The 14,810-nt window shown below is 49.7% G+C and overlaps 1 protein-coding gene across 2 annotated transcripts in view; it reads left to right on the forward strand.

Annotated features, from left to right (window-relative positions):
* The first annotated feature begins 991 nt into the window (after window positions 1-991).
* Window positions 992-14,810, forward strand: part of SGSM2 (small G protein signaling modulator 2) — a 33,476-nt gene continuing 19,657 nt past the window's right edge. For both annotated transcript variants that reach the window (XM_054572983.1, XM_054572984.1), the window contains exons 1-2: window positions 992-1,048; window positions 4,718-4,793. In XM_054572983.1, coding sequence (XP_054428958.1) covers window positions 992-1,048; window positions 4,718-4,793 — 133 coding nt within the window. The remainder of the gene's footprint in view (window positions 1,049-4,717; window positions 4,794-14,810) is intronic.

Below are 14,810 nucleotides of genomic sequence, written 5' to 3' on the forward strand. Positions count from 1 at the left end.
TGCTCTATCAAGTTGCATCACTTAGGAAGATGTTGAATGTAAGATTCTCCATTCGTGCGGAAAAGGGCTGAGCCCCTTCTCTCACCTAGTTTTTTATTCGCCGCGCCTCAGTTTGCAGTAGCAAGTGTTCTTTGTCATTTTAAGCAACCTTTTCTCACCTTCATTTTCCTTGTGGGGGCTGCCAAAGGCAAATAGCGTGGAAAACGCTTCTTTAACCTTCATGGGTTCTGTACAAGTTCCCGCGGGTCCGGGTTACCCCAACTTGCTCCCACCCCTCCCACATAGCTGCAAGACGGGACTGGGGTTGACGACCACTACGGAGCAGGGAGGCTGGCCAGCCTCTTTAAGTTCAGATCTTCTGTGCTCCCACTTCTCTACCAACAATGGGCAACTGAGGGCAGGAGGCTAACACTAACGATGGAGCTCTGGCATTTCAGCCAGAGGACCATTGTCTTCCCCATGATCAGAATCGAGGGGCACGGGGTTTCCGGACATTCCCGTCGGAAAACGAGCGGGTAGAAATCACTGGGGCACCTAGCCGGCTTGAGGCCAGCTCCCGCGCGAGCAACTTTCTCCTCAGCCAGACGCAGGGTCCAGGGCGCGCCTCGCCTCCCCGCGGGTCGTAGTGCAGGTCTGACTGCAGGCGCTCACAATGCGGGTTCGCGCCCTGGGGACTGGAGCCGGCGCGTTGCCATGACAGCGGCCGGCGTGGCGCGCGCCCGGGCGGCAGCCCCGGGTCGCTGAGCGCACCCCCCGCCTCCGGCTGTGGGAAGGGGCCGGGCCAGCCGCCTGACGTCTGTACTGGGCTCTGAAGATGGCTGCGGAGCCGAGCACCGGGCAGTGGCTGCGGCGGCAGTGGCGGGCAGGGAGCGCAGCGGGCGAGGTCTCCGCCTTGCGCGTGGGGCGCTGAGCCGAGAGGCGCGGAGGCGGGGAGGGCGCGTGGGGGGTTTAAGGGGCCGCTCGGCGCAGCCTCTCCGCCACCCACAGCATCATGGGCAGCGCGGAGCACGCAGTCAAAGAGAAACTGCTGTGGAACGTGAAAAAGGAGGTAAAGTCTGGGCAAGGACCCCCAGGGGCTGGCGTCCCTCCTCGAGCAGCCCAGGGGGTGCAAAGGTCCGCGCCCACGGTCTAGCCCGGGCGTTCGCGGACCCCGGGCGGGGGCGGGGTCCTGGACAAGCTGCGGCTCCTTTTCCTTTCCAGAATCTGGGGTTAGCGCCCCTCTGCCCGAGGGGCTAGGCCGGTGCTCCCGGGCTTGTTTGCTCGGAGATCCTGCAGCTCCCCGCCCTGTGACGGCAGCTGCGCTGGGAGACCGAGGTCGGGGGAGGGGTGTCGGCGATTTCTGGAGAACTGAGGCTGCTCATTCATTGCCCGCGCGGACTGGGGAGGGGGCGGGGCCCCGCGCGGGCCTCCTAGAGCGGGGAACCCGCGATCTGGGGACTTAGCTCCTCTGGGCGCTATACCCCACTCTGGTATCCCTCTGGGAAGTGAGTGGCAGCTGCCCGAGGGTTCGCCGCACACCTCACTGCTTCTCAATCCACACCCACCTCATTACCCAGAGACGGTGCTGTGGGGGGCGAGTTTGATAATTGTTTTTCAGACTCAGATTTTTTTCCCCCTTTTTGAGGAGCAGCCCTCCCCGCATGTCAGAAAGAGAAAATAGTCCTTCTCTCTACTAGCATCCTTTACCTTCACCCTGCCCTAAGGCCCATTCCAATTTGGTGGGGGGTGCCTGTAGGCATGACTCACCCCCTTGTGAGAGCTGGAAAGCTCAAACCCGCAGAGTGGATTAGAATAGATTGGGCCTCCGGAGCCATGAACAACTCTGACCTACCTCTGTGTCTGCCAGATGTGCACATTCCATGAAGGCAGGAAAACCGTCTGTTTTTGTCCTCTACTTTGTATCCAGGGCCTGGTACACAGTAGGCACTCAATGACTATTCGGCAACTAAATCTAATGATCTTGAAAACTACCAAAGTCTGATGGAAATGCATACATTTTAGAATTGTCTGGACCTAGCTCTGTGTGATCTTGAACAAGTTACTTAACCTCTCTGAATCTTAATTTCTTCATTTCTGAAATAGGGATAATTATATCTACCTCACATATAAAATTTTACCATAATGGTTCCTAGAGTTTCAGGACTGGAGAAGACTCAGAGCTCTAATAAAATCCTGGAAGACTCTAGATGTTTCTCCTACATTAACTGTGGCCTGGTTATTGTGCCCTAGCATTTGTTCCTTTCATTCTCATTGACAAAGAAGTGGTTGAAGCCATCACCTTTTCAGCTGTGTGAGAAGCTCCATTGTGCCTTTGCTGTGAAGTGGCCAAGAAAAAGTTTTTTAGGCCAGGCGTATATCAAGTCAGCACTTAAGCACCAACTCTGGTCTTGCCAAAGAAAAGAGGACTCTCAAATCTCAGTGATTATGCTCAGGAAACAAAAAAAGTAGTCTAGTGACAGAGACTTATATGAACAATATAAGCAATAGTAAAAAAGTAGCCATACCCAAACTATGGACAGAGGTGCTAGGATCGTTGGTGTGATCCAAATTTGGGGTTGGTCAGAGATGATAGGAAAGATTTTTGAGAAGACAATGATTCTTTTCTCAGTACCTAGAAGGCTGTTTGTATAACTCCAAGAATGACTTTTAAGTAAATGTGAGGATGTCCAGAATATGCCACAGCTATGTATGTTACCTGACAAAAGTTGTCCTGCTTTGAACTTAGTTCCCTTCCCCTTTGAGTACTCGATTTCAAGAGAGACACATCCTTTCTTCTCTCACAAACAGAGACAGTGGGGATAATTGTAGGCAAGTCTGGTTTTTCACAATGGGCCTCTGGTATCCAAATTCTAGGGCATCTGTAGGTCCTCCTAACCTAAAAATCTGTCCTACTGGCCTGCTTTAGATGCCTACAGGTCTTTGAGCTGTGATGTTATGCTCTGTTTAATGCAAACACCCATTGGTAAGTAAGCTAGGAAGCTTTTAAGAGTTGTTGTTTTTTGTTTTTAAAGATTCTATTTATTTATTTTCAGAGAGGGGAGAAGGAAGGGAGAAACCAGGGACCTGGACTGCAACCCAAGCATGTGCCCTGACTGGGAATCGAACCAGCAACCTTTTGGTTTGCAGGCCAGTGCTCAATCCACTGAGCCACACCAGCCAGGGCACTTTTTAAGAGGTTTTTTTTTAGAGCACAGGATTGGTCTGAACCCCGTTTACCTAACCACTAACCATGAGCAGTTCCCAACAAGGAGAAGCCTTCACCTCTTACCTCCCTACTCCCCAGGCTTTAGAAACTCTACTACACTTCTACCAGTACAGCCCTAGGTGAGGGACTTTGGAGTAAGGGCAGCATCAGGACATTTCATGCCTTGTCCAAAAAGAATGGCAAAGCGCAGCTCTGCCCGGAGCTTACTTTATCTGGAAGATTTTACACTGGGCTTGAGGTAATCCGCTCCTCTGATCTCCAGGATTAGTATCTGTCTCCTGGCAGGTTCCCCGCAGACATCAAGAGTGCTTGGCTTAAATGTTGGGAGCACCTAGAACCTCATATACTGCTGATGGACTGTAGATTGGTACAACCACTTTTGAAACAATTTGGCAGTCTATTGAAGTGGGAAATAATGCATCAGAAATTCCTTGCCTAAAAATATAAATCCAAAGAAATGAGCACCTGTGTTCCCCCAAAGACATGTCCAAAATGTTCATGGCATCACTATTTATGACAGCCCCAAACTGGAAACTACCCAAATGCCAGTCATTTGTGGTGTGTTCACACAATGGAGAATGAACAATGCACAACCACGCACAACAGGAACCAACCTCACAATCACACTGGGGAGCAAAAGAAGCATGGTCACAAAATACTACACTGAGTGATTCCATCTAGTAAAAGTACAAAAACCCACAAAATTACTCTGTGATGTTAGAAGTCAGGATAGCGGGTACCCTTGAGGGGAGTAGTGACTGGAAGGAAACTTGATAGAGTGAGGGGTGCAGGTCATGTGTTCCATTTCTAGACCCAGATGCTGGTTTCACAGGTGTGTGCAGTTTGAAAATTCATCGGGTTGTATAATTATGATATATACCCTTTTCTATATGCTTACTACATGCCAATAAAGAACGTTATATGTATGTGTGTTTTTAAGTGTTTTCTTCTTCTTCTTTTTTTTTTTTAAGATGTAACTGCTTACTTTACAAGGTATTTGGGAGATTTTGTCTGGGTAGAAGCCCAAACATCAGGGTGTTCCCTAGACAGAAAGAAAGCTGGGCTTGCAAGCACATGGAGAATGTCCCTGAGGCCTGGATGGACCTACCCCTAACCTCAGAGAAGGGAAAGAAAAGGAGGGCTGGGCTGTTTATCTTTAGCCTGTACTGAGACAGTTTGTCCCTAAAGGACAGTGTGTCTGCCCAGAAGCCCTTCTCCAGCTAAGTACAGATGAGCAAACAACATCCTTTCCCTGTTCTCCACAGCAGGCACTTTCTCCTGGGCTGCAACATCTGCATTGATTGGTTGGTGGGTTTACGGTGTATCTTTTTCTGGTTGCCTTTCCAAGATGCTTAGAGCTATCTGTGCTGAATAGATTTTGCTTCCCCACCCCTCCCAACCTAGGATCTACTCTGCCAGTGTCTGAACTCAGCAGGGTAGAGCCAGGCTATCTACTTGGCCACAGGCCTTTGATCAGGGGGAAAAAGTGACGATGCTGCCCTTTGTCAACAGGTGAAACAAATCATGGAGGAGGCTGTCACCAGGAAGTTTGTTCACGAAGATAGCAGCCACATCATTGCTCTGTGTGGTGAGTGAGTGACTGGGGGACAGTGGGAGATGGGTTTAAAACTGAAGACACTGTCCTGGGGCCAGAGAGAGAGGAGACCTCAGGTTTCATAGTTTTTAAATATAGGTGCAAGTCAGCATCAACTCGAAAGCTTTTGAAATCTCCCTGGGCCCCATCCCAGACCTACTGAATTAAGGACCTTCAGGAGCCAGAGATCTATACCTGTTTAGCCCCCTAAAACATTAGTGTTCAAATTTTAGCATACAACAGAGTGACTTGAAAGTCTTATTAAAACGGATCTCTGGGTGCCAACACTGGAGTTTGTGGTTCTGGTAGGTCTGGGATGGGCCTGAGAATTTGCATTTCTAACAAATTTGCATATGATACTGATGCTGCTGGTCCAGGGACCACACTTTAGGAAGTAGTGTCCTAGGTAATTAGGGCTTAGGAACCACTGCTCTGGTTTATCCTTACATTAACTATGGGGAAGGCTTTGTGCTCTTTGAACGCTTTCTGTGCCACATCTACTTTCTCATTAGTCCCACCTGTGTTGCTTCAGCATCCCAACTCTCCAAGCACTTCACTGGATGCAAAACAACATGAGTGTAGGATAGGAGGGATGGCCAAAACCTCCCCGCCTTAGAAGGGAGAAAGTCCGTAATAAACCATCACTTCCCCCTCAACATGAACAGTTTTGCCTTTGTAGGAGCAACTCTGTCTCTACACACAGCAGAGTTTTCTTGGATTTTCATGGATTTACCTTTCCTTACAACTCCTGTTCTGAGGGGATACAGAACCACTTGCCATCTCTACACTGTTTTACATGACCTCTGAGATTGGGGTTAGGAGGGAGATTGTGCATTTCTGAGGGAAAGGAAAGAGCAGGTAGGGAGGGGATGCTTTTCGACAGTAGCACAGTGAGGCAGAGAGCGCGGCCTTTTCCATCAGTCAGTCCAGCCCTAAAGACTGATTGTCCACCAGGCGCCAGGTGCTCTTCTCCAGGCAGGGAAACAGCAGTAACGGGGGGGGGGGGGGGGGGGGGGGGCCAGCCTCTGCCACAGAGGCTTATGTCCTGTGGGGAGACATACAGAAAATGAATACACACATATGTATCATGCAATAACAGGTATGAAAGTAGCTATGAAGAAAGGTAAAGCAGAGATATGGGAGGACGAGCGGGGAGAGGCGACCTGTGAGCAGAGCCCGAGGGACAGACTGAGGATTCACACAAACCCTGGTGCTTTGCTTATTTCCGAAGTCGCCCTGGACAAGTTTCTTAACATCTGTCACCCTCACTTTGCTCCTCTAAAAACAGAGTGAGGATTCCCACCCCAAGGAATTGTGGGGATCGAGATGAGGCACGTAAGCGTTCCCAGTATTGTAAGAGCTCAGAAAATGGCCTGTCTTTCCTCCTCCTTTGGATGTTGAGGCTGAAGCCAGGTTTGCAGGATTTGAGTTCCCACCACCTCCCTTTTCAGTATGTTTCTCTTGTTCTTTGAGTTGATGTAGTGATTCCCAGGTTTACAAGGAGGAGTCTTTTCTTGGGTAGAACGTATGCTAGGGAAAAAGCATGCTAGTCCTGCAAAAAGTGGCTCTGAAGAATATTAAGACTCTACTCCTATCTACTTGTACTGTATTCCCCTGACGTCGGCCAGTCTGTCGTTGTCACCAGAAGGGCTCTGCTGGCCGCCCAGTTTTGAATGGTTTGGTGCTAGGCTTTGTCCAGAGCACCCACAGCAAACACAGAAAACAAAATAAATTAACACAAACAGCTTGTGCATGGGAGCCACACGTGGGTGGCCACGGGGGAGTGGGGAAAGAGAAACAGGGAGAAAAGCAATAGGCATCCCACAGCGGGCCAATTAGGGTGAGAAGAAACCATGAGCTCTCCTGTAACCAGTCCAGGGACCCCCAGGAACCAGTGGGGCTTTTGCTTTCTTCTCCTGCTTGAAAGCCCAGGGCTCTCCAGCAGGCAAGGTATCATGCTCAAAAGGAATGATTCTCTTCTTTCAACCAGTTTCAGTTGCTAAAATAGAAAAAGGGTTTATGAAATAGACCCAAGTTGCCAGGGTTCTGAAGTCAGCCCAGGAGCGAGAGGAACCCTATTCCGCTGGATCTCTGGAGGTGTCTTGGGTCCAGGAGTGTAAACTTAAATGCCTGCAGGGTCAGATGAGAAAGGTCCGCCCGGGAAGCTGTCCAGCTATGAGGCAACAGGCCACGGCAGGGGCTGGGCTGGGGTGAACCGGACAGCGCGCGCCCTGTCTGAAGCGGCAGCCACCGCTCAGCTCCTGTGCGAATGCCAGCACGGGCCTCCTGTGCCCTCTGTTTGACCTCTAAGAGAATCCAGAAGTCTGGGATTTTATACAAAATTACCTACTTTTTAAATGCTGATAACTAATTTCCCTTTCCAAAAAATTGTATTGGCCACACAAAAGACATCTGCCAGCCTCTGCCAGTTTGCTGCCTCTGCCGTGGGCTCGGCGCGCAGTCGCTGAGGGGGACGTGCAGGGGAGAGGGGGCTGCCCACAGCGTGAAGCTCAGGCCGAGACATCCGAGACCCACTGAAAAAGGAGTCCTCACACATTGTCAGAGTTGGTGTTCAGTGAGATAAATCTCAGCCTGGGCTTAAGCAGGTTGGTTTTAAAGCAGCGACTAACCTGCAAGCCATTCACATGCATCACAGAGTGGAATCCTAATCAGGGATTCCTGGGGGGAGGCAGAGGGAAGAACAAGTACATATTGAGGGAAAACTGCACCGCTCTGGCTTTTTGAATATTCTGCTATGCCAGTCTCCTTCACTCCCTGGAAAAATGCTCAGGAATACATTTTTAGTCTGAAGCAAATTCAGCCTTTTACTGGGTCTTGCTGTTCTAGCCACGTCCAGAATTCAGCTTTGTTCTGGGAGACATGGGAGTGCAGGGAAGGTGCTGAAAGATCGGGTCGGACAGAGTGAAGGCTGTGGAGACTGGATTGACTGTGGAGTGGCCACATTACATTCCCTAGAGCTGTGGGGAGTGCTGGGGCCCTGGGCCCCTCTGTTCTTAGTAGAGGAGGGACTAGGAAGTGACTGAGGAGGGCGGGGCCTGGGCAAGAGGACCTTCTCTGAATTTTCTTAGACTAGAGACTTTTGAACTGGACACAGACCCTTCCTGGAGAGGCACAGAAGTGGCACTGAACAATCCTTGAGTCAAGACTTGGCCCTGGGCAAACTCAGGAAAGTTGCACCAGACTCCAGTTCCTTTTATCCACGGGGAAGAGTGAGACTCCCGGGACTGGCAAGCAATGTGCATTGGTTGTGTGTTTGCTGCAGTGGCTCCTAAACCTGCCTGTCCAGAACCGGTCAGGCCCCCGCAGGTGGAGACTTTATGAGGAAGCTCTGCTGGCGAATCCTGGCTGGCAGGGAGGGGTTCTCTGCGTGCTGTCCCCGACCACAGAGCAGGGCTGTAGTGCCGCTCTGACTGAGGCAGCCCCCTCTGCACCCCAGACCAGAGGATCAGGATCCATGTGACTGCCCCCTCCCGTTGGTGAGTCTGGGCCTTAGAGAGCAGGTCCCAACCTACCACTCTATGGTTTGTCAAGTCATGTCAGGTTTGCATTTTGTTTCATGACATGGCCTTTGAAACTTTTACTTTAATGTAAACTTACTGTTGAATTGAAATAATGCTGCTTGTTTTCTCTGTGGCTTATTGAAACCCCAGATGGTGGCTGATTATCTCCTGCCACCCCTTCCCCCAGAGGGCAAGGTGCTTTTAACTTTGGCTTGCGGGCAACTCCATGTTAAGGTTAAACAGCAAATTGTCCCAGGTTTCACCTTTGAACTCTGCATTGGTTATAATAATGTATGTGCTTAAGGAAGGCATACTCAATTTAGACATCAGCCCATGAGTACTGGTGTTTTCTCTGGACCCGCCCTACCCTCTTGCAGGTCTGGGTGTGTCTGCCTCCACAGTGCCTCAGAGATGTTGCGGGTTCAGTTGCAGACCACTCACAATAAAGCAAGACATAATCTTTTTGCTGGTGGAGGGTCTGGCCTTCAGTTTGTAAAAAATGCAATATCTAAAAAAAAAATATGTACCATCTGTGAAGCGTAATATAGCAAACAAAGTGCAATAAAACAAGGTGTGCCTATACTTCTGTTTGCTCTATTCTGATTGGGTGCTGAGGTTGGATTTTAACCTTTGGTAGTAGAGCGGATTTACAAGATCTCCAGAGAGGTCCCTGGCCTGGCACCTTGGTTCTCAGACTCATAATTAATTGTCTCCTCTCCTCAGGAGGCATTGGGGGCAGGCTCCAGGCCAGGCCTGAGCAGCCCCACACCTCAGTCACCAGGTTCCTGGCTCTCCCAGCACAGATCAAAGATCTGTTAACCCGCGGGTTGCTTTGGGCTGAGGATGAGCTGTAATGGGAGACGGGTGGAGTCTGTGGAGCTGGGAACAATATCAGGGCTTTATTAACCCGCTCCCTGTTGCTAAGCAGCTGTCATTAGCCAGGAAGGTTGGCTGCAGTGAGCTCCTCTGGGGAATGGCAAGGAAATGCTAATGAGCTGGGAGAGAAGCAGGTGCCACAGAAGGATTGCATCCCACCTGGGATGTTGCAGCCAGAGATATTTTAGCACTGAGATTCAAGCTCCAGGCAGTTTTTAGTCTGTCTCTTTTCAGTGAAAGGGATTCCTTCTCTTCTTCCCACCCGCACTGAATGAATAGCTCATTCTTAGGTGATCTGGCTTCTGCCTTCCCTCTGGAAATGAATGGGAAAAAGGCCCTCTGGGGAACTGGCTCCCTCACCCCGGTTTGGGGCATGGCTGAGGGCACATGGCCGTGGTCTGACGCTGTGGCTTTGGAGCCCGACCGACCTGGGTTCATACCTGATCTGGTCACTAAGTATGTATCCCAGTTTTCAACAACCCTGAACCTACTCCAGAGGGTTGATGTGCGGATTAAAGCAATGGTGCAGGTAAAGCGCACTGCAGGAAGCCAGGGATGCAGTGGGTGCTCACTGATGCATCACCCCCATCAGGGGCATTCTACTTTGTTCTTGAAAGGAATCCTACAGCCTTCCCCATGAAGCCTCCTAGGACCTTCTCCAGGATTCCATCTGGGAATTCATGTTTCTGGGAGTTTGAAGTACCTGGACAGTCAGAGAAAGTTAGAACTTAGAAGTTTAATAAGTATTATGCACATGTTTTAAGAGAATCATCTTTTAGAGATACATACTGAAATATATGTACTGAAATATTTATAGATAAAAGTTTATGATGTCTAAAATTTTTTTTTAAAGATTTTATTTATTTATTTATTTATTTATTTATTTATTTTAGAGAAGGGAAGGGAGGGAGAAAGAAAGGGAGAGAAACATCAATGTGTTTCAATGTGGTTGCATCTCACACACCCCCTACTGGGGACCTGGCCTGCAACCTAGGAATGTGCCCTCTATTGGGAATCAAACCTGTGACCTTTTGGTTGGCAGGCCAGCGCTCAATCCACTAAGCCACACCAGCTAGGGCTGATGTCTAAAATTTGTTTCAAGCCCTGGCCAGGTAGCTCAGTTGGTTAGAGCTGTCCTGATATGCCAAGGTGGCAGGTTCGATTCCCAGCCAGGGCACATACGAGAATCAACCAATAAATGCATAAATAAATGGAACAACAAATCAATGTTGCACTCTCTAAAATCAATTTTTAAAAATTTTAAAATAAAATTTTTTTCAATATACTCTGACGAAAAATGGAAAAGTGGTTGGAGTTGGTATAACTGAAACAAGATTGCTCATGACTTTATCATTGCTTAAGTTAGGGGTATGGGTACATAGAGTTTGTTACATTGTCCTCTTTTGTATATGTTTGGGATTTTTCCATAATGAAATGTTTCTTTTTAAAAAGGGGACAGGCAATGAGAGGATGGGAGAAGGAAGAGATAGAGTTAGTGAATATAGATGACTTCCCTGAGAAATTTTACCTAAAGGGGAGCAGCTGAATGGTTCAGTACCTGAATAGGGATATAGGGCCAAGGTAGGTGATAGTGGTAGTGGTGTCTTTTTTTAAAGTGGGAAAAATTACAGAATGTTTACATACAAATGGAAAGTGTCTCATAGGGAAATATTAAAGATACAGGAAAGAGAAGGGATGTTTGCTGGAGTGACACCCTTGAACGGCAAAAGGGGCTGGTATGCAGTGAGCGGGTGGAGAGGGCGGCCTTCGGGAGGGGCCCCCCAGACCCTCTGCAGTCCGGGAGGGAAGCAGGGGATGGGCCTGAAGCACAAGAGGAAAGACTCCAAGGTTCACAATAGCCTTCAGTGTGCTGGGTGGGATCATGGAGCCATTTACACCTCTGCATGCCCTGTTGCCTTCAGTCACTCAGCACCCCTTGAGGTGGGACCTGTTCTTCTCCCCGAATGCCCCTGAAGCTCAGAAAGATTGAGTGATTTGCACAAATAGTAAAGAAAGCATTTGAACCCATATCTGTCTTGCTCCAAAGCCACAGATGCCCAGGGGTCTACCTGTGAGGTCTGCCTAGTGGTGGAGCCTGGAGGTGTGGGGCACTGAGGAAGAGTTAGCGCTCATGGAGAAATAGCTCGGGTCACCAATTGGTGGACTCATGGTGTCCATAGATACCCTGGGAGACAATGTGTCCCTTGCAAAACTGTGTGAGGCCAGCACTGTCCTGGTTCCCTGGGAAGCCATTGGAGCGCTGTGCCTGCTGACCCTGCCCTGCATTCCTAGAGGGGCAAGGAAGACGGGTGTGTGAGGTATGAAATTTCATTTCCCTCACGTGATTGGTTCTGGAATATCAGGGCAGTGCTTTCTTGTTCTAGGGTGTTTTGAACAAGACTGAATGCTGCCCCCTCAAACTGAAGCAAACGCAAACAGCCACCATCACCCAGTGTAGGCTGAGAGAAAACATACCCTATTTACTATAGAAAGGCTGGTTCCGAATCCCTGGGGGGAAGTACCAGCCAGGGAAGCTGAGGCAGGAAGAGAGACTGAAGACGCCTGGCCTCGCCTCTTTGCTCCTCCCACCTCCTCGCTGCAGATAAACATTGACTTCTTCCGTTAGAGGAAGTTCCTAACTTAAAAAGAGGCCACGCATCCCACCCTTTCCTGTCTCCCTAGCGAGGCTGCACTTCTTCTAACAGTCTTGGTTCTGCCATCCAAGGCTTTTAAAAATTCTGCCCTGAGGAGAGTCCTCAAACCTGTGGCTGGCTGCTCCCCCCCCCCCCCCCCGCTGGCTTTCCTCAGTGGGGCTCTATGGCAACCAGGACCGACCCCTCCCTCGCAAGGACAGCAGCCGGCAGAGGTGGGAGGGGGGAGCTGGGAAGGCCTGCCACACCTGCTCCTCCCCTGACGAACCCTTCCCAGCTCAGAGCCTCAGGCCCAGCCTTCCTGTCATGCTGTGCTAACTCTGGCCACCGTGGCCCTAGGCCTAGTTCCTTGAAGGTCACTTAGCAAGTCCCTCTGTTACCAGCCTGGGCTTGTCCAGGCCCCTCGGCTCCTGAGCACAGCTTTAAACGTAGGTATACAAGCAAAAGCCAGGGCTGTTTCTGAGGACCTGTGGGCTGACTGAGGACCCTTCTCAACCACTTCTGCATTTCCTGGGCAGCCATTGCTTTTGTCCACTTTTGTGGGCTCCAAAGACACCTGAGTTTGTCCCAGCCCACTGAATTGTTTCTCTGGTCCCTGCCCAGCTCAGATGACTTGTGGCTGCCCTAAGCAGAGCCCAGATGCTCCCGTGGGGATGGGAAGCCACGCCAACCAGGAGACCGTTCGCTGAGGGAGCTGGAATGGGTGGGTACCCGTGGGTTTTATGAGTTTTGATCCAACTTTAGTTTGGAAAGAATCTCTGGTATCATGTCATGATGGTCTACTGGTATCTGGCTAGAATGGGCACCTACTCAGTTATTACAATAATTATTTTGAATTGGTAATATACGTACTTGGTTCAAAAGTGAAAACGATACAAAAGATATGCTGTGAAGTCTCACTCCTTTCCTGGCCCCTCTTCACTCACTTCTCCGTCACTTACCAGTTCCCACATGGGTAACCACGACCACTTTTATTTCTTGTGTATCCTTCTAGAATTTTTTATAGTAATAAAAAATTGTAGTCCTTGTGTACCCCACCCTTTTTATCATGCAATCATACTGCTCTGCATCTTGCTCTTCCATTATTAGTTTCTAGAGAGAATCCTCCTTCTTTATCAGGGTTGCATAATATTCTCCTCTATGAATGTACCATATTTATTTAACCTACCCTTTGTTGATGGACATGTGGATGGTTTTTAACCTTTGCTGTTATAACCAGGTAACCTTGCAGTTATATCTGTAGGCTAGGTTCTTTGAAGAGGGGTTACCGGGTCAGAGACTACTTGTCTTGCTGATAGGTCATGCCACATTGCCTCCATAGCGGCAACCAGTCAGCCCTCCCTCCAGCAAGGTGTGAGGAGATTCAGTCACTTCCCAAGTCCTTTCCATCCCCATCTACCAATATCTCCTCCCTTCCTAACTGGACTCCTTGGAACGATTAAATCGACATGTAATGGGTTTGTAGGAGGGGGCCCTATCAGATTCCGTCATCACTTAGAGTCTTCATCCATTTAGCATTTGTAAACCCTGTAACTTAATAGGTTTCAGGGACACATCAGAGGCTGTTGAGGCAGAGTTTCAGGGCTAGTCTGGGCCGGTAGTTCCCAGTCTTTCCCTGGAAAGGTGGTGCCAGACCTTTTGGGGGAAGGGAGATGTCCACAGCTAGGTGCTCGAGTTAAAATTAGTTCCACTCCTGCCCGGAGATGCGGTTCCTCGAGCCTCCCTGTCAGCGGCATGGGATGACCGAGTAGAGAGAGCACCCTGGGCCCATCTGGCACCGGAACTCAGAAGGCCACCAGAAGGCCAGGGTGGGGAGATAAGAGGATCATGTTTGAGTCATGTCTCTATTTCTCTGTTTTGATTCATTCACCCAAACCTTTCCACCCCAACTAATGAACAGAAACTGTTGATTTTTATCAGTTGGCCTGTGTTTTTCCCCTGTGAAATGAGCTGATGCTGTCAGGGCCGCTCACCCGTGTTCTGGTGCATCCGGAGCGGCTGTAGGTAGAACGTGGACCCACTGGACAGTGGATCCTGAAGCCTTTACATCTGGGTGACCAGGGCCCACAGAGCTTAGTTAGAGGGGTGTGGGTTTTGCTGACTTGGTGCTTTCACCGTGACAGGTGTCTCCTGCCAGGGACCTTCACGCGGGGATGAGTCACAGTGGCTGCCCGGGGCGGAAAGAGGAGTAAGGCACCAGAGTTCTCCTGCTTGGTGCTCTGGGCCTTCAGGCAGGAGGGGAGAAGAGGCAGGGGCCTCTCCATGGACCTCTCCCTGGGGAGCAAGGACAGCAGAAGAGCTGGACATTGTTGCTGAGGCTCTGGAGCTGCAGCTCTGCGTACGGCATTCACTGCATAGTAAAGGGAGGGAGGGAGGGAGAGAGTCTTTATAGTTGCATCTCTGAGTTCTGAATGTCTATGTTTCTGTCAACCTAAAAATCTTAGAGCAAGAGTTCTTAAACTGTTGGGGGGCAGGTACCCCTTTTAGAAGAAAAAGCAAGGGGTCCTCTGTCCGGAATAAAAGCACTCACCTTAAGGATGCTGGAGCACGTCGACAATTTCACACACAATTTCAGGGGGTCATTGGAATGCCAGAAGCCCATCCACAAACCTTCTTTGGATAGTAGTTCTCACTTATTATTAGTGTTATTATTATTACTATTATTATCATTATTTTGCCTACATGCTGCACTCAGTAACATTGTTCATTGCATGTGCTGATTCTCTGCGGAGACAACCCTGTGGGAGTGGGGGAGGGCGGGGTAGTTTGAACAATCACTGGCCAAGGAGCCCATGGAACTGTGTTCAGAATACCTGACACAGAGGGTCTTTTGCTTTGCTTGGAAGGTAGAGGGGTGAGAGGGGTTTCTTCTTCCCCAGACATTGCCTGGGCACCTTCCCTGGCTGTGGGGTGAGCAGGGGGACTGGGTGTGATAGTCGGGCTTCTCTCCACGTTCCCTGCTT

This window comes from Pteronotus mesoamericanus, unplaced genomic scaffold (genome assembly GCF_021234165.1).
Source record: "Pteronotus mesoamericanus isolate MK-2021 breed Mesoamerican mustached bat unplaced genomic scaffold, CSHL_Meso_final contig_246, whole genome shotgun sequence".
Taxonomy (NCBI): Eukaryota; Metazoa; Chordata; class Mammalia; order Chiroptera; family Mormoopidae; genus Pteronotus; species Pteronotus mesoamericanus.